Below are 20,374 nucleotides of genomic sequence, written 5' to 3' on the forward strand. Positions count from 1 at the left end.
TTCTGCAGTCACTTTTTTTTTTTCTGATTTAGCTGGCAAAAATGGTGATTGTCAGTAGGGATGGGCGAATTTTTTCGCCTCGTTTCACCGAGCCCATAGACTCGTATGGCAGCGTGCGTCAAAAAAAAAGACGCGCGTCAAAACAGTTTCGCCGCGCGACAAAATTTTTGACGCCCATAGACTTTAATGGGCGTCTGCGACATTTCGCCGGCGGCGAATTTTTGGCGAAGCGAAACGGGTCAAATTCGCCCTTCCCTGATTGTCAGCCCTGTACTACTCTGTCTCTTCTCAACATGTGAGGATAACAGAGTAGTGATGAAGGGCAAGCTGATGCAGTTAGGGAAGGCTCTCCATGGACATTACATTTCTTGTAGAGCTTTTGTTCTCCTTTGACTTGAAATCAAGATAAGACCCATTTGTACAAGTAAACCGTAGTAAAAATAAAAGAAGGATGGTAGCTAGTAGCCTAGTCTGCCTGGTGAACTGTGTGTGTCTGGCACATTGCTGTCAAGATGGAGTCTCACAGGTTTTATTTGGCACTCCCAAGAGATCTTTGTGGCTGCCATTTTGTACAGAAAGAGAAAAAACTCACAAGTCCATACCGTGGCCACTCTTTCGTTGTGTCCAGTCCCAATGGTGTGCTGGTTCCCTCTTACTGCCATTTTGTACAGCAACTCTACTGACATTTTTGGATTACATTATTATTTCATTAAACATAAGAGTATAACTGAAATGTAGTAGATTGTACATTTGGGGATATAGCTGAAATATTAGTGTGTTTTTCATTTTGGTTTAATTTATACCTCCATTTATTTGTACACATTTCCTTTAATTTTGAACAGAGTATGTGTTTGTAATGGATATTTTTTTAAGATTTGAGCTTTTTATTTACCAGTGATGGCGAGTCATCAGCTATTCCTGTTGCCAGCATGGAGTTTGCAGCAATATGTCTGAGAAATGCATTGCTTCTTTTACCCGAAGACCAGTTTGATGCAAAGCAAGAGAACGGTTCAAAGACTAGTAGTCAGACAGGCAATACAGACTCCGGTGGAGAGAGCAGTGAAGTGTGCAGGTAAGTCTAGAAATACTGGCAGTTTGTCTGCCTTGCTTATCCAGCAATAAACAGTCTATAAACGTTTGGGATTGTATTTTATGCCTGTCGCAGCTTCTGATCTGACCTGGAGCTGATCTATTATTCAAACCATCAACCCTACAGCAGCAATGTTTCAGGATTTGTTCATATTTAACCATTTATGTTTATTATATAAGTTGTAAAAAAAAAAATTTCTTTAATCTGATGCTGTAGTACAGAACTCTTATTCCAACCTTATTCGGTTTGGAGAATTGTGGAATTGGAGGTGTTTCTGTTACAGTTTTTGTGAAAAGCAAACAGAAGCAGGATATCTAGCAACAAACTCATATCATTTGGCTTATAACATTAATTTTCCACTATCCATCTACATAATTACTAATTGATTTTGTCTAAAATAACAAATATTGCTTGCATTATTGGCATAGATGATCTTGATGAACATGTCCTGTATCAAATAAAGAATTTATTAGTATCCTGCATCGATGTGTTATTGAATGAGATCTGCTGATATCCATTGATCACATTCATCTTTAAACGGAGTTGTTTGGTTTTTCTTTTAGTAATAAAAGCCATGAGGGAGATAAATTCATTCCAGCTCCACCTTCCTCTCCCCTGAAGAGGCAAGAAGTAGAAAACCTAAGGTATCGTACTTTTGCTTCATATTGGTAAACAATCATGTGGTTTTTTAGGAACACATGCATAAATTATTTTATGCAGTTTGAGAACAGGAACAGAGACTCATAATCTTAGCTATTATTTATAATTACCTTGTTATATTTCCTTTTAATGCAAGCTGGTAATTTAATTCAGCTAAGTAGTCTTTGCAGGTGGATACTTTTCATTTGAGCAACACTTCTTTGTTTTGGACAAAGTACAGGTAAGGGACCTGCTATCCAGAATGCTTGGGACCTGGGACTTTTTGGATAACAAATCTTTCTGTAATTTGGATCTTCACATGCCTTAAGTCTGCTAGAAAATCATGTAAACATTAAATTTACCCAGTAGTCTGGTTTTGGCTCCAATAAGGATTAATATATTAGTCTGAGAACTGTTATCCAGAATGCTTGGTCTTAACTGTCTTATGGGTATGTTTTTGCAAAAAGAAATTATTGCATATATTCTTATTGTTCCATTTATTGATTTAAAAAATGTATGGAGAGTGTGTTGGTATGCTCCTGTAGCCAATTTGATGCCATGTATCGGGAGGTCAATCTGGTGGTCCTCATGCTACCGTGGATTGACTGCCAGTCAGTCTGGGTGTGTGACCGTGCCATCCTGTACTGACTAAGTGATCTTTCTGGATCTTTATACCTTAAAGTGATACTGACACTTAAAATTTTCTTTTCAAAATATTAATCTACATTAAAAGTTGCCTATGGGTCATGTTGATCGTTTTTCGCTGATAGTTTTGATTTTGTAAGTTATTGCTACTTGGAGTTCCTAAACCTGACTGTTTTGCCAACCTGACTGTCTCTTCTCAGCCTGTCAGTTAGAGTTTCTAATGCTAACGGACTATTGCTGCATAAATATGGCAGCCCCCTCCTAGAGGATCACGGGGGTAAGAAAAGTAACGTAAAAGCATCAGACAAATACTTTTATGCCAAAATTCTCAATAGCATTCAAAAACAATGTTATGACAAATACAAAAAAAGGTTGTTTTCTGGTGCCAGTATCTCTTTAAAGAGATACTGACATAATAGTTGTTTTTATATCTATGATAACATTGCGTTTGAATACTATTTATAAAGTTGCCACAAAAGTATTTGCCTGATGCTTTTACATTATCTATCTGATCCCCATGTCCTTCTATGAGGGGGCTTCCATATTTGTGCAGCATGAGGCCATTAGCATTAGAAACTCTAACTGACAGGTTGAGAAGGGACAGTCAGGTTGGCAAAACAGTCAGGTTAAGGAACTTAAAGTAACAATTACTTACAAAAGCAGAACTATCAGTGAAAAATGATCAGCGTGACCTATAGGTAACTTCTAATGTAGATTAATATTTTGAAAATAATTAATTTAGTGTCAGTATCACTTTGTCTACTAGAAAATTATGTAAACCTTAAATAAACCCAATAGACTGGTTTTGCCTCCATTGAGGGTTAATTATATCTTAATTTGGATCAGGTACAAGGTACTGTTTTATTACAGAGAAAAAGGACATTTTTAAATAATTTGGATTATTGGATAATATGGAGTCTATGGGAGACAGATCACATACCTGTACAAACTACTGTTTTATCATTACAGAGAAAAAGGAAATCATTTTTTAAAAAGTGGATTATTTGGATAAAAGGATGTCTATGGGAGACAGCCTTCCTATAATTTGGAGCTTTCTGGATAGTTGGTTTCTGCATAATGGATTACATACCTGTAGTATTAAAGCTCACTTGAAAAGTATTTTTATGTGCATGCATCATTTTCACTAATTTTGTTAGCATTTGCATTGAGTTGTATCCATCCATACAAAAGGGACTTTATATAAAAACTTTATTTTAGTTTAGTGCAGTGGTTTCTAAAAATGTCTCCAGTTGGGGGGGGGAGATACAGCCCTTGGTCAGGGCCCTTAAATTTAGAAAAACATTGGCATGTCGGCCATAGCTCCAAAAATATCTAGGACCGCAAAACCAAAGCAAAGCTAATGTTGGGAATGAGATCTGACTGCTTTCATTTGTTCTTGAGGTTCAGTCGGAGCACTGTTACTGTTGTCACCCTGCATTGAGCTATACCAGCTATATGGATGTTTGGTTGGGTCTGGAAAAGATGCTTCCTTTCTTCTGTGAATGGCCATAAATTAAAAAGGAACATGTTTAACTAAAACCCGTATCTGAATCTTTATCATGCAAAGGCATTGCCATTGTTGTCTAGAGCAGAACAGCCTACTTGTAGTTAAGCAACATTTGGATGCCATCAAGTTTTTCACTCCCGGTTTAAAGAAAAGACAGAATGGAGCCTAACCCGTTATCTGGAAATAAAATATATTTACACAGTTCTGACTGCAGCACAAATGTAGGATATCATCATACTTTACATTTCATATTTAAATACACTTCTCAAATAGCTAAAGATTTTACGTCTGGACAGTGTTAACTACTGAACACAGTGAGCTAACAAAGATATTTCTGTATCATTTGCTAGATGCAAATGCTTTATAATTTATGCTATTACTTTGTGTATGGTGCAGAGCTGTGAACTATGCAGCTATAATGGAGGGAGAAATATTCCCACATGGACTGTCCCTGCCTCAGTAGCCGCCAGAGCTTTTGCTTTACTCTTGGGCAACGCTTCAGTAAGTCTCCACATCACCTGGCTGCACATTGAGATTCCATACGTTCTAAAGTGTGAGAACAAGCAAGTCTTGTTTGAATAGGTCATGACCAAGTGATCTGATCATGGCAGGCATGGGGCGAAGAAGGGGGAATACAAGTCTATTTTGTTTGCAAGTAGAAGTTCAATTTAATCCCTTTCTTGCCTGGGAGGCCCGTTGAGCACATTTAAGCAGTAATCTGCAGGCTTCTGTTGGCGACATCCCTACTTGAAGGTTACAAAACACTTTTATTCTTTCAAAGATCAGCACACTGCTTTGTAGAACAATATGTCACGCTCAAGGACATGTCAAATTAATCTTTCCATAGCTAGTTCATAAGTAGGTTTATAAAAATGTTTTATGTTTCTAATAACCGTTAAATCATTTTGGCAAGTTGTTTAGGCTTTGTTACATAAAAAGCTGTCATCCACCATTTTAGTGAGTATATGACAAATATTTCTGTTTTTGATGTTCTTACTTGACATGGAAAGGGAGAGACTCTTTGACAATCTCCATAGGGATCAGATAACAAATTGAACTGTATTAAAGTTAAGAATGTTTTGTGGAAAAAAGTCAATTTTGGGAAGAGTATTTAGACACTTGGACATGGACAAATTAGCCTTTCTCCAGTTTTGAATATGGTAGCATAATTCTATATATATAGTTAACACAGAAAGTATTATACATATGGACATAGAACCTGTAGGTTCATTCACCAACAAAAACAAGTTAACTGTGTGCAGTTGAAGCAAAGTTAAAAAAAAAAAAAAACAGACCCCACATTCCACAGATCAAATTCCAAGTGCTTTTGTTGTGAAAAAAGTGATGTAGGACAATAAAACCATAAATGATGTTCAGTGTCTTTTTCTTTTGTCCATACTGTATGTAAGCATGTGAAATTATCCAGTTATACAAAGAAACAAATTTTCCTCTTTAAAAACCTTAGAAGACCTCCAATAGAAATTTGCATTATCAATAGTGTTCAGTGCTGTTCTCAGAAAAATGCATTTTCTCTTTAGTTGAGATCTTTGCCTCTGCCCTCCACCTTGTACTATTTCCGGCAGAAATGTCCTTTGCACCTCTCTTAGCAGGGATTGATACGTATTTGCATCTTTAAAGAGTAGCAGTTCACTTCATTGTGCTTGCTCTGTAATACGTTTCCAATGACTGGCATTTCTAGAATTGGACTTTTCTGTCTGGATAGTTCAAATTAATTTGCCTGGTTTAAATATAATGAACTTTCAATTTAAATGCAGCATAGCTAATATTAAACACCAGGTCACACTCAATGACCAAAGAACTAAAAATAAGTTCTGTTCGGCATGAGATCTCTATTATATTAATTCCATTACCAAACCTTTTTGTGTTCTCGTTAGTTAGAAATGTTTATTATTTGTTTCGTTTTTTTAAGTTTAGTACAATAAATCTTCATAGGCCTTGGTTTGTTTAAAAAAAAGAAAGAATAAAGGTATTGTTAACAAAATACACCAGATGATTGAATTGAATTTAGAACTGCTCAAATTAGTGAGCTGTGTATGTACTGATGGGAGTCGCTGTTAATTTCACTGTTGACTCTATTGTCCACAACTTCACCCTTTTGTGACTGGCAGGTATTGTTAAACGTGTGTGTACTTCTCTTAAACCACACAAACCACACAATGGTACTGCAGTGTGATTTAAATTTGGAAAATGCGCAGCTCCTGCTGGATCAAATCTACTGGATTTCTCAAAATATTGTGCCTTGTTGGAGTAATTAAGACTTCATGGGAGAAATGCATCCTGATGTATTTGATGTATTTTATTTAAATGGTCATTATCCTAGGGCCCACCATCAGTCCTGTCATCTTCTATAACTTTTAACTGAAGCATCGCCCAGAAATGGCAGACTCTTTATGGAACTTTGAGAGAGTTCTGCAATATAACATATAACTTTCTATTGGAACAAATTTTCTAAGGAATCTTTTTAACAAAAGTATTTAGTGGGGATGTTTTTGTTGTTGTGTGGTATGGGTTATTCACTACACATAGCTGTTAATCCAGCACAGCACACCGGAGTCTCGGCAAGCACAGACTATTTATTTTTAGCCTTTAGTATTATATTCATGTTCACCTACTTGAGGGGGACAACCCTATCTTAAATTTCTTTGTAGCTTTGGGGAGTCCATCAATTGGATCTTTGCCGTGGGCCCATTGGTAACTCTATTCATGCATATTAGCCAGTAAGTATGAGGTTAACCCACTTAATTCTCAAAATTGTATTTTGTATTCTGGTCTAATGGACTAGCTGCTATCCGTGTAAATTTTAGCAATTCATGCTGCTTTGTTCAGCATGGCTGAGAACAATGCCATTGTCAACATGATCCTCCTTTCTTGCTGTCTTTTTAAAGGACAAACTAATTTACAAAAAATATTTTTTTATAAGCATGAATGTTATGCATAGGATGCAGTTACTAGTTCTGTAGAAATGAAGCCGTACAGATTCATGCCATTACAGATGTACTGCAAGGCTCAATTTGCCCATGGATTGTTTCTTTAGCCACTTCTAGAGACCCCTTCTAGGTATTTAACACAAGTTCACGACCAGCAGGCACCTTTTAACAGCTATAAACACATTGAGAAATAAAGATCAAAAAAATATGAAGACAGATTCACAAGATGGATCTTTGTCCTTGGGTTGTTGTAACACCTTAAGTGTATTGTGTTTATCAACACCCTTTGCAAGCTTCAGTTCAGTCAGTTCAAGTAGTTGTGTTATCTATGATGTCTAATAGAAAGCAAGACAAAATACGTGATTTACCTGGAAACTAAATTATATTCAGTTTTAGAGTGGTGTTGGTGTTCAGAAAGCACATGGTTTAGGATTAAGCAGTTTGTAAATGTTGCTTGTGTTCAAGCTTCTTCTGCTCCAGGAATCTGTCTGACATAGTTAGGCAAACACATAGCTGATCTGACATTTCATCTTGGAAAAGGCTGTTATTTAGAATTAACTTGAAATCTCTCTCAGACACGTGGAGCATTTCTCTTCATGAAGAATTTTGTGTGTGGTCCTTCAAAAGCAAAGCCAACGTTGCATTGCTTAAATCTTTAGTACAAGCCTGAGCACCCTGCAAAGTCTTGACATGACAGCTATAGAAATTAGTTTTAACCGGATATAATTATAAGGGTTTTATTTTTGTATTTGTTTACTACCATTGGAAAGCTATTTTCTGGTCAAACATCAAATTTACATTATTTAAGAGTTGGCTATTTTTGTTCACATTACAGCTATGGTCTGCATACTTGAGAATGTGCCACTTCAGTACAAACACCTATTTTGGCATAGTTGTAAACTGCCTCTGTTTGCAGGCTGATAGAACAGTTAAAATTAAAAAGGCAAAACGACCTATTAAAGGACATGTAATTTCACAAGGGATGTCTGGGACGCTGGTAGGAAAGTAAGTAAAATAACCTTTACAAGTCCTTTAAATTGGAGCAGTCTGCATTTAAACACAGATTCAGTTTGATGATGAGAAAAACCTTAATTCAATTCTGAATTTCCCCATAGATTTCAGTGCAGTTTTCACATGTGATAGGAATATTGAATATGGCCCTTTATTAGTTCTCTTCATACTACAGGTTGTCCATATTTAAAATAAATTGTGGCAAAAATAAATAATTGCAATCTCCTATACTGACATAGATGCAACAGAAGTTTCCCTGAAATTTCAATATGCCACAGTTCATTTATATGTAATCTGTATTGTTCACTTGGGGCATCTCATCAGGAAAGTCTTACCACTCTTTACTAGTCTACACATGTATAGCTTTGTTTTGTTTTGTTTTTAGTTCTTCTCCACTACTATAATAGTTGTTGATGTCACTGGAGGATCGCTCCTGCTTTGTGTCGGGGAACCCCAAACTGCCATTAAAGAGGATCATTACATTGTATACTCTTGAGAAGGACTTTTCTGTCCAATTATCCCTCTAGTTGGTGGCAATACACACACCAATATTTATTGTAAGAAAGATCTTTTGTAGGACAATCTGTACGTTTGGTGGGAGACAAGGCGACCAATATCTGTAAAAAGCCTTGGATATCTTTCGTCGCGACGATGGGGCAAGACTGAAAATTTTGATAGGGAACCATTGAATCATCCGAGCTAAAGAATTCTTTTTGTTTAAACCTGCACATCTGACCACTTGGCTCTTAAGGTTGGTAGAGTGGACAAAAGATCTTTGGAACGACCAATGGTCGTACGAAAGATCATAAATTGTAGCATGTATGGCAACCTGTTGATGATGATGATGATGATGATGTACAACTCTTTTAATGAACAAAGAAGCCACATTGAGCTTTTAGAGAAACTTTATTCTTTGTGAGTGATGTATTATAGTATTAGAAACAACTACTATATTAGAAAGATAATTTCTTGTGTTGAGAAGATCAGGTTTTATTTTGTGATCACACATCAGGAAGTGAAAATCACACAAACAACATCCCTATTTATTTGGGATAACGGCTCAAAATACTCCTAATTCTCATCCAAGTCATGACTGGCTGCGTGATGAGGAGTAATTATGAGTATTTTGTTATCCCAAATAAGAGGGACGCATGGAGGTCGCCCTTCACACCTCCCTCTCAGCACTCCAGAACGGGCCCGGTGTAGCAACCCGTGGTCCACCAACCTTTAAACCTAAGGCTCTCCAAAAGTTACGACGCATGGGTGCCAGTGGGTATCCTATGAGACTGACCTGGATGCTTAGGAAGAGAGAAGGGGTTAATCATAGGAACTGGCATTGGGAAGTGAGACCGCTGTGACAGGCTGAGCGATGCCAAAGAAATACGATTGGTGTCTTGCTGGAGAGAGAGGAGGGGCTAGAACCGGCATGAGGAGTAGCAATGCTCCCTACACGAAGGGATTCTTATGGAGATTGAGCGTGACAGGCTCTGATCAATGCAGAACCGGGTAAGACTGGCTGCCTATGCGATTACAGATTCCACAGTAAAGGGCGATATATATGTGCACCAATATAGTATCCTCTGGTGGGATCGGGTTACTTTGGCGACTCGATGTATGTATGGGCAAGGAGGCACCATTGATGGGTGGCTTCATTGCCTTTTTATGCACATACTTCACTGAGCGCTTGGGCGCTTTGCACTTGTTGTAATGATATGAAGCACATTAGTAATTGTAAAGGAGCTTGTATTCTCCCGAACAAGAAACTCATGCGGGGTTTTACACTCTATACGTAATTTGAGTCACTATACACACCTGCCTATGACGTCATGGATGGGTTCTGGCGCCATTGGGGCCTTTAAATGGGGATGTTGTTTGTGTGATTTTTCACTTCCTGATGACGGCTTAAGTGAATAGCCGAAACGTCAAAATAAAAACACCAGTTTGATTTTGCACCTTTGAAGAAGTCCTGTGAGTGCGTTTTTTTTTTTTTTGGTTTATGCGCGGTTAACCAGCACCAAGGCAGTATTGTTTGTTTTGTGTGCACCAGGTTTTTGACTGTGTATGGAGAGAGAGAGAGAATATGTAGGCATCCCCCATCCTGCACCCTACCCATCCCCTAATTTGCATGTCGTTTAGTCACAAGTTAGGGAGTGTCTGCACACTGCCTTGTGCCTTGCCCTCTGCATCTCTCACCCTATGGGACAAATTTACTAAAGGATGGAGTGGCTAACGAAAATTCGCCAGCATGACGTCATTTTGCCACTTCGCCTATTTACTAACGGGTGCTGGCATAAATTCGCTAGCGAAGTAGACATACTCTAGCACTACTACGCACCCTTACGCCAGGCGAAGTTGCGCTCTGGCGAAGGGACTTAACTACGCTAATTCACTAACTTGTGGATTTTACTGAACGTTATCTCTAGCGCCAGACTTGACTTTGCCTGCTCATACCAGGTGAAGTGCAATAGAAAAATGTTCAACTATTCTTGAAGAAACTCCTATCTACTCTAAGTCCCAAAAAACGCTGGCGTTTTTTACTTTTTACTGGGGGGTGGGCTGAAAAAGATCGTAAATTTTCTTGTGATACTTTCCTTCCCCCTTACATTTGGCACCTAAACTATACAGTGGGCACGTGTAGGGCAATATAACACCTCTATTAAATTGTATTAAGTTTCCCTGGCCTTGTGTAATGTAGTTGCTGCAGCATACACATCCTTTAACTGCACGCCGTATGCTAATTGGGCATCGCTAGCGTAACTTCGGACTGCTTATTGTATTATCACTAGCACAACTTCGCAACCGTTCGGTAACCTGTGCGCATCTTCGGATCTTCGTGAATTTGCACAGCCCTGGCGAAACTACAACTGGCGAAGTGTGGAGAAGCCGTCACTAGCGCATCTTCAGCGCATAGTGAATTTGCCTCTATGTAGTGCGAGATTTAGAGCGCAGGCAGACCCTGGTCTCAAGTGATCTTATTAACTTAGCACTAAGTGGCGTAACTTTTGCTTTTGTTGTTTTTTTTACTACTCCAAATGCACTCGTAGAACTGTAATAAATGTGTCCCATTATTAAAAGCTATTGTTTGTGCTCAGATTGGATGTGACATCTGGGAAGAGAAGACGCAGTGCTTGCAAGAAGGGCTGCACAAGCTGTTTGGAACATAATTAATGTGTGTCCCTGCTAGAAATGGACAAATAAAGAAACCACAGGCCCTGCTATGAAATATATAGCTTACTGCTGGGCTAAGAGTGGGCTTGACAGTTGCCAGAAGGCAGTTGCTACAAAGCCCACCAACAGAAAGTCAAGTAATAGTCTGTGTTCTCACAACTCTTCTGCCTAGTCTATTCTCAAGGCTAAAAACATCATCTCTTTCTATAGTAGCATCCTTTCTCTTTTACTAAATTAACCAGTATAGGTAAGTATAACTGTATTGATTGTGCTAATGCATTGTTCCTTAATTTTACCTGTTTTGCACTTTGTTTTGTACCTTAGAGAAAAGCAGTTTAGGTTATGTGCATTATGGTTATGTGGTTTTCTACAGGACCTTCTGAAAACTTTCTCTAAACCTCTAAAAATTCGAGATTTATAAAGTTTAAAAACCACACAAAAACCCTTGTATAAAACTTTGCCATGTAAAAGCTGTTGAGATCCTATACAATTCAGTGAAAGCTGTGATTGTCCTATTCGTCCATTTTGAATCTTTTCCGAGTTTGAGGTTGCTTGAAAAAAATGTTTTTCACTAGCAATTGATTGAAAAGGGTTTCAGACTTTGTATTGGGATTGCTAAGCATTTTTTTTCCATCCGTGCTTTTTACATTCAGATCTTTTAATAAATTATGTGGAATTAGTGGTTTTCAAGAAAATTCGTTTATTTGCGGTTTTCAAAACCATGATATAATAATGATATAATATGATGATAAATGGGCCTCCCAATGTGTGTGTTTTGTGTGAATGTAATGCCGATTCTTTGATTATAGGCTTCAGTATCCAGGGAGCAGGGTAAATGAAGAACAATCTCAGTAAATATAATAGGCTGTATAAAAATAAACGATAATGGATAGATATGATTTCCATGCATTAGAGTTATTGCTTTATTTTTTTAACTATAGGTAGAATCACACAGCTGTCAAAGCAGCGCAAAAAGCTTTTGTGAAATATATTCTTGAACTATCTGCAGAGTTTAGCAACAGATATATGGGGAAACCAGATACATGTTGACAAGTCCCTAGGATAGTGTTCTCTGTATGTTCTATGGATTATACCAAATTATCATACAGTAAGGATGTAAAAACAGTCTATGAACCCCTTCAACAGTCTGGGATCCTATGAAAATTGGGAGGGCCACATCAAACCTGTGGAATTGAGCAAAATTGCTACTGACTTTCTGGCTGATTGTTTCCCATTGAGTGCTTCATAATGGAACCAGTCTTTTGGCCTATATTTATTATTTATTATAAATTTTGTAAACTTGATTTGTTTCCCTTTCTTTTTTCGGTCCAAGCGTAAGTGTCCCACACTTTTGCCTCTGGGCAAACTGAGATGTCAAGTGGTACTTCATAGCAGTATGAATAAATACATGTTATTATTACACGGAAGAGCATGGCAAGGTGAAACGTGCTAAAATACACTAATCGCCATGTATTTTGGCTTCTATAAACCTTGCCCCATCTATTTGCGCCTCTTCCTTTAAATGGTTAACTTGTGTCTGCTGTATAAATGCAGCATATGTCAGCCCACGGACATGCACCTTCACACCTGGTACCTGGGTGCCATTACTGATGCAATCCTAGAGTTAAGCACAGAGCTCCCTTAGCCCTGTATAGTTGTTTAGCAACATGTTTTAAATGCATTTGTTTAAATGTAAAGTGCTAGCAAATTGATTTTTAATGTCAAATTTTATTAGGGACCCTTTATGATATAACTTGTCTGCGTCGCATGTGCTGAGATTGCAGTCCAGGCAGCACTGGCTTATCTTTAATAATGTTAACATCCTGTTGTGTGATTATTTGTGAGTCTAAATGTGTGGCTAATTTCCTTTTAGCAGTTTTGTGCTGTTAGCTTCAGGAAAAGGACATGGTAAAACTAAAGTCTTATCACCTTGGCCTTTTGCACAAAATGTTTGTTCCTTACATGCTTCTAAGGCAGTCTGCTTCCGAAACGATTTATGAGGTGCTAACGTATTCCACCGCAGAGCATTCTGGGCTGGAAAACCGTGTTGCAAAGAAAAGTGAATGCACAATTTGGAGTCCTGCGTGTAGGAAATATGTATAAGGCTGTTTTGATTAGCATACTGCAGTTTTTCTTCTTTTGGAAAATGTATTCACGAAAATGGGTTTTAGAGTGAGCATTTAATATGAGAGATGTAAGGTAAAAAAAAAATTTCCTTTTATATGGCCATTAAAAGTAGTATAGCAATAGCTACCCATGTATTTATATTATAGAAAGTTTGAGACATACCTGTAGTTGACCACATTCTACATGTCCATATATGTTTCTTTTAGGAGGCATCTTGGAATCTCTGCAAATAAAACACAGCTCCATGGCATAAGGAATGCTTTGTTGCCTGAGGTAAATCTACGTTGCCATTGCCCTTACTGGCGATGAATCTGGCTTAATTGCGGGAAGATTCGAAAGAAGGCAATTACCCTCCATGAATTCAGATCACCACAAGTAATGTGTTTTGCTTGTGGCAATCCACAATTAAATGCAGTTTACAAGGCTAGATTTAATTCTTACGTTATAGGAAACCATAATGTCTTTACAGCGATTCTGTCATGATTTTTATGTAGTTTTTATTTCTAATTTACACTGTTTACCCTGCAAATAAGTCACTCTACAATGTAAAATTTAATTCCTGAACTAGCAAGTGTATTTTTTTTTACTTGTAACATTGTTGTGTAGGCAGCCATCTTATGTCATTTTGCCTGGTCATGAGCTTTCAGAAAGATCCAGCACTTTAGGATGAAACTGGCAGGTTGTTGTTTCTCCTACTGAATGTGTTGCAGTGGGACCTGGATTTTACTATTGAGTAGGGAGCTGCAATCTGGTTACCCTACCATTGTTCTGTTGATAGGCTGCTGGGGAGGGGAGGAAGGAAAGGTGGTGATATCACTCCACCTTGCAGTACGGCAGTAAAGGGTGACTGAATTTTTTCAGCGCACAAGTCACATGACTGGGGAAAGCTGGGAAACTGACAATATGTCTAGTCCCATGTCCGATTTCAAAATTGAATATAAAAAATCTGTTTGCTCTTTTGAGAAACTGATTTCAGTGCAGAAGTCTGCTGGAGCAGCACTATTAACTGATGCATTTTTTTCCCATGACAGTATCCCTTTAAGGTCACTTTGGCGACAATGTGCCCTATGACCAGGCTGGAATTTAAAGTAGAAAAAAATCTTCTAAGTGAAGATTATCTCAGAATTCATGCATATGTCCTGAAAAGTCTTTTCAACATGTGAGAAAGAAAGGCCTAAGCAACCATAACCTCATGTTATTGGAAGTACATTTATTTGACGTATCTGTAGGCTGTTCTTTAATTCACTACCTTACCTCCGTGCCTGTCCCATTTTCGTTTGTATAACGGTGCTGTGAAGCCAAGTTGAGTTGCATAAGTAGGGTTGCTGAAAAAGTTTACCGGCCGGTGGCGGGAGGGGTTTGTCACAAAAGGGGGCAGTCCTAGACACACAAGGGGGTGGGGCCACATACTGTGCCACAAAAGGGGTGGAGCAACATTGCACAATGGGCAGAAGACTTAAAAACTCTAAGTTCTGAGCGAATTGGGGGCGGGACAAGGGTTTTTTTTTTTTAATAAAGGCTACTGCAAATTACCGGCAACTACATTACCAGTAAATTTGTAATACAGGCCTTGGCAGGTGTTTTACAGGCTAGGCCGGTAAAATAGCAGCCGGGTGGTAACCCTATGCATAAATAAGTTTGGCGTTTGATGAAAAGTGTTGGTATCAATTGCAGGTACAAAACTTTTGCACATCCCGAGCTTTACAAATGACTTGCTTCCTAATTCTGTTCCTCACCTCTCTGTACCCTTGACACTCAAATAAGCAAAAGTTAATTTGCTGACCCAAAGACAAGCATTTATGTATGTCTGGAATATAATATATCACCCTCACTTTTTCCATGCACATTAATGGTTTTGATTACATGGGAGGAGGGAGCCATGCACTAAGCTAGTAAGCGAGAGATTCTCCAGTTGACAGAAGCTTGTAGCAGTGTCTATGCTGCTGTATTTAAATGGCACAAAGCATGGGAGCACATACTTGCACATAAACTAACTGTGCCATCAGTGTGTACTAAGTTTTATGGATGATTGGGTATCTAATACACAGATTTTACAGTTCTGTGTTGAGCATGAATTTGTGTGTTTCATGAGAGAGGCTCTTTCTTTAATGGTATGCTATTAGATTGGGGATGTAACCTCGGCCCCTACCCCCACTGAATAATGAAACCTGAGCCCCAAGTTTTTTTTTGTTTTTTTTTTATTTGTGATATCTCTGGATTTGCCTTTTATCAGTTAAAACAATTTAAGCTGGGTTAACTGAATTAGTGACCGCTTTCTCAGAAATTATTTTGTGGCTCAAATTATTTTGTCAGAACAGAAACGGATGATTTGGAGATTGGCCTTTTCGTAGTGCTGATGAAAATATAAGGCCATAACATGCTAATTCTGCTGTACAAAATGTATTCCTTTGAATAAACAAGTAATATGTCTTTATTTGCATGAAGTATATGTTCTCCTTCTTTTAAAATGGTACAGCAGAATAGATTTGCCCAGTCTATGGTCCTTCCACCAACTGTTGTTGAATTCTTGGTTTGTTCTAAGTCCTTGAGCTACTGATAGATGCTGAAAGTTGAACGGATTTGCTGGTGGGTTTGGATATATCTGATGCAGAAAAACATTTGTAAATGTTACATTATAAATAGGTAATTTACACCTGTTTTCTTACAACAGCATTAAATGTTCTCTTCATCCTGCAGGTGTTCTGTTCTTGCTTGCAGTGCCTATGTTGGTCTTGCTTTGGGTGATAACCTCATGGCACTAAACCATGCAGAAAAACTTCTACAACAGCCACGGTTGTCAGGATCCCTTAAGTGAGTATATTAATTCTCTTGTCTCACAGAATAGACTTGTGTAAAGTGATAAAAGAATGTAAGTCAAATATATCTTCATCCACACCAAATTTCTATGCTCTCAACCTTACCGCAGGCAACTAATATAGATGTTGTACCCCAGTTTCCCCTCAATATACATAACCGTACATGTTAACAACAAAAGCAGGCAGGATATTTTCCCCCTATGTAGAAAGCACTGATGAATCATTTCAGTGCTTCTCAAGCTGTGAGGCCATCCTTATTAATGAAAGCTAATTGCAGCCTGGAAGCATGACACTGTTGAGGTTAAAGGAGATACTGGAAAAGTAGATTCTGTCAGTATGTTCATGTAAATTTTTGTCACTTTGATGTGCATATCTAATTAAATGTTTCAAGAAAAGTAATTTAGCTTTTTATTAAACATATTTATTACATAATGTTGCATAAAATCTATACATTATTGCTTAACTAAATTAAATTCGCAAAGGCAAACGTCCAAAGTTCATCAAGTTCAGCCACTCCAAATGACCCCCCAATATCATTAAAAAAAAAAAGTGTGTGCATGCAGTCTTTTCAATAAACTTCTATATAATATATATACACACACACATGCCTATACTATACTAACAGTAGATCTTAAGCTTGCTGTAATAGTATGTTTGTCCAAGAAGTCATCCAAGTCTCTTATGTCACTCTTAAAGGCATTAGCAGAATCTTACATCACAGGAACTCACTGCTCCTGCCATGAAGAACCATTTTTTTCTGCTTTGGGTTCACTCTTTCCAGATCATGATTACTGCACTTCATTGATGTTCTATCAGTAAGGGGATCAGTAAAGAGGCAACATTTTATTTTCACCTATGTTAATGCCCTTTTTATTCAAGACCGCACATATTTGTTTTAGTAACCACTAATAATGCCTAGCGTTAGTTTGTTATTCACAAAAATCCCCAGATCCCTTAATTAAAGAGGCTTTTAATGCAATATTATTATACTATTTAGTATATAACAAGCATTTATTTCCTACCAAAGTGCATATCCTTGCATTTAACAACAGTTGTCCAATTTAGTCAAATCTTTTTGTGGCACTCCTGCAACTTATAGTTTTGCAGAATTTTGCAGAGTATCAGTAAAGGTGAAAACTGTACTTACAATGTCTATCATATGTTCAATTAAAAAAAATATAAATGCAGAACCCTGTGTACTTCACTGACGACATTGGTCCAATTAGAAAATGTTCACCATCCTTTGTAATCTATCGTTTGGCTAGTTATCTATCCAAGTACAAATATTATATGCTAGGCCGGAATTCCTTAACTTAATCAGTAAGTAGTAAGTAAGTAGATCACATCCACTGCAGCCCTAGTGTCTGTTATTATTGGCACTTATTTTTAAAGTGCCAACGTTGTTGCAGTGCAATCAATGGATGAATGCATTGAACATATTACATACAAAACAACCAATAAAGGAGCTAATTAGGACCCTAGCCAAAAGAGCTCACAATCTGAAAAAGGGGTTGTGACACAAGTAGGCAGATTTATAAAGGGTCAAATTGAAAATTCGACTATGGAATTTTTAAAATTCGATTCAAGTTTTTTTAAAAATTAGATTTTCGAGATTTATCATACATTGGCCCTTTAAGAATTCAAATTCGACTGTTCGTCGCCTAAACCAGCCAAATTGCTGTCATAACATAATATTTATTTTTAAGTTTCTGTGCTCCACAGTAGACCACACACACCATAGGGGATTGGGGCAGGTAGTTTATTAAAGCTAAATGCTAATAAAAGTCAAGCAAACCATAGTATTACTGTAACAGCCTCTGTCTGTAAGTGTGAGTTGTATGTAAGTCGGGTGTATGTAACTTGAGGACTCCCTGTACACAGACAGACAGACAGACAGACGGACGAATTTACAGTTTGAGCGAACAGTTCAGAGCTAGCTGCTCTGACTTAGTACTAACTCATTACAGCTTGTGTTCAGCAGAACTGACGTAATACTGTTCCAGTAAGGGTCATGGAATGCATGGTGTTCTGATCAGCTCTTACATATGTCTGCGATCATAATGTTTCTTCTCATCCTAGAATGATTAGGGTAAGGGCACGCACTAAGATTCGGGGAGATTTAGATCTAAAGTGCTGCGGGATGGTACTCTGAACGCTTTGTTTTTCTAAATCGGGCGACTTTGGAAAACAAATTTTTCACCGGCAATTTAGATTCTAGCCGGCGGGATGGCTTTTCTGGGAGATTAGTCGCCCGAAGAAGAGGCGGTTTGTCGCTGGGCGACTAAATCTCCCTGAGTCTTAGAGTGTGCACTTACACTTAATAGGAAGTACTAATCTGCTAAAACATTCCTCCTTACAACGCCTTTTGAAGCAGCAGTAGTAGTGGGTACCAAAGAGATCTGGGATGAATGGTAGCATTTTAATTGTGGCTTCAAGTAGCAGCAATCAAAATGCCCCATGTGCAGGGGTCCTTTGTCTGCAGGGGAGCTAGATAAGGGGATTATGACTGGCGCTTGACAAGGTTAAGTTAGCTGTTCTGCTAAAGGGTTAATACTGTGAGCAAGAGCAGGTTCATATAGATGTTAGCTATGTGAGATGCCCATATGTAATATACGTGCAAAAAGTAATACACTAAACTACACTAAAAGAAAGAATACAAAATTCATAAATTGAAATGGACATAATTGTACATATAAACACTGATTTTTGTAAAAATATTTACGCACAATCAGCATATGATAGATAAAGTGCTAAATGTGTAGGCACTATATAAAAAAAGGTTAATAACTACGTTTTTGGAACAACACGTTTGAGTTGCTTACTTTCAATTAAAATAACACAGTGCTGCTTGAGGAGCTAGGTTATTAGCTTGCCATAAGTGACATGCAGTCCTCAAGAAAGAGTTAAAGAGATCAAGGGGTCAGAGTCCTAGTACCGAGTGACCCCTAAGTGTGAATCGTTGAACCATAACCGGTAATTTCCTCGCATCAGTTTTATGACTTGTATCCGACAGTGACGGCTTTGTTGGTGATTTAGTTTTTTCTTTAGATGAGCGCATTAAACTGTGCCAAAGTGGTTTAAAGATTATTTGCCTTCTAACTATGAATTGAAAAATCGGAACTTTGTGCAAGACCATTTATAACTTTTGCAGCTTAGATAATATTTTTTAATTCAAGAAGAAAGTATCTTTTATTCAATACAAAAAAATCACATTAAAAATAACACCAAGGTTTTTTTTTAATTGCTTGTTTTATTTGGACTTTAAGGGATATTTTGTGTTTTTTTATTTTCTTATTACAACAATAACATTAAACTGCTGAGTTTTTTTTTTTTTTTGTGCATGTCTCTAAATGTGTTAATGTTTAAACAGATATGTTTGTGTAAACATTAACTGAAATTTGTATTTTATAGTATACATGTTGTGGCATCAGTTTCACCCCCCATCTGTTTGTCTGTAAATTGTATTTATTCAGTTTATGGCAGGGGATATTCTCCCTCAAATCTGAGAGCGCCCACTTCAGTGTGAGGTTTAGAAGCCTGGCTCTGTCAGATTCATGAATTTGGTCATGATGAGAAGAGGGGGAGGAGAGACGTATATGAGACATTCCAAAAATGCTTTCAAGTGAGCCAAGACCTCCTGCATAGTCTTTCTAATCTAGGCTTGTTTGGAACAAGCATTTCTAGGAATTATATTAGTTAGCCAATAAAGCTATCACCTTTATACCACTTTATCATTTTTTATTTCAGCTATGATTATTTTAGTTAGCCAATAAAGGTATCACCTTTAGGGCAGAGACACACACTCAGATTCGGGAAGATTCAGTCGCCCGGCAATAAATCGGCCTCTTCTTCGGGGTGACTAATCTCCCCGAACTGTCTTCTGCCCGACTAGAATCTAAATTGGCGGCGGGATGGCACTCGGAGTGTTTAGTTTTCCGAGGTCGCCCGAAGTTTCCTCGTGAGGCAAATTTGGGCAACTTCGGAAAACTCGTTCGGCGAGATTAGTTTAGTCGCCCCAAGAAAATTTAATTTATCCCTGGGGCGACTAATCTCGCCGAATCCTAGCACGTGTCTCTGCCCTTATATCGCTTTATTTCAGCTATAATTATATATTATATATATTATATATATAATATATATATTATAATAGCCAATAAAGGTATCACCTTTATACCACTTTATTGTTTTATTTCAAAAGGGTTGCCCTGTAGGAAAAAGGGACAAATGTTTTGTTTTACCTTTAGATTTTTGATAAGCTTTTTTTTTCCTATTCTGCTGCACATTTTTGTTCAAAATTTTTTTTAGTTTTGGCATACGTCATTTTTGTAAGAATATTTTCTGCAGGTGATATGTGCAAAATATTCTTGAGCAGTCGGTAGAAATGATGATGATAATTCTGTCCTTTTATCCACCTTATGTAACT

At 37.7% G+C, this 20,374-nt stretch overlaps 1 protein-coding gene across 6 annotated transcripts in view; it reads left to right on the top strand.

Moving 5' to 3' along the window:
* The window catches only part of cnot10.L (CCR4-NOT transcription complex subunit 10 L homeolog), a 71,304-nt gene that overhangs the window by 38,764 nt on the left and 12,166 nt on the right, over positions 1 to 20,374 (top strand). For all 6 annotated transcript variants that reach the window (XM_041565463.1, XM_041565464.1, XM_041565466.1 and 3 more), the window contains 3 exon segments: positions 896 to 1,072; positions 1,654 to 1,734; positions 15,833 to 15,946. In XM_041565463.1, coding sequence (XP_041421397.1) covers positions 896 to 1,072; positions 1,654 to 1,734; positions 15,833 to 15,946 — 372 coding nt within the window.

The sequence above is a fragment of the Xenopus laevis genome, chromosome 6L (assembly GCF_017654675.1).
Source record: "Xenopus laevis strain J_2021 chromosome 6L, Xenopus_laevis_v10.1, whole genome shotgun sequence".
Lineage (NCBI taxonomy): Eukaryota > Metazoa > Chordata > Amphibia > Anura > Pipidae > Xenopus > Xenopus laevis.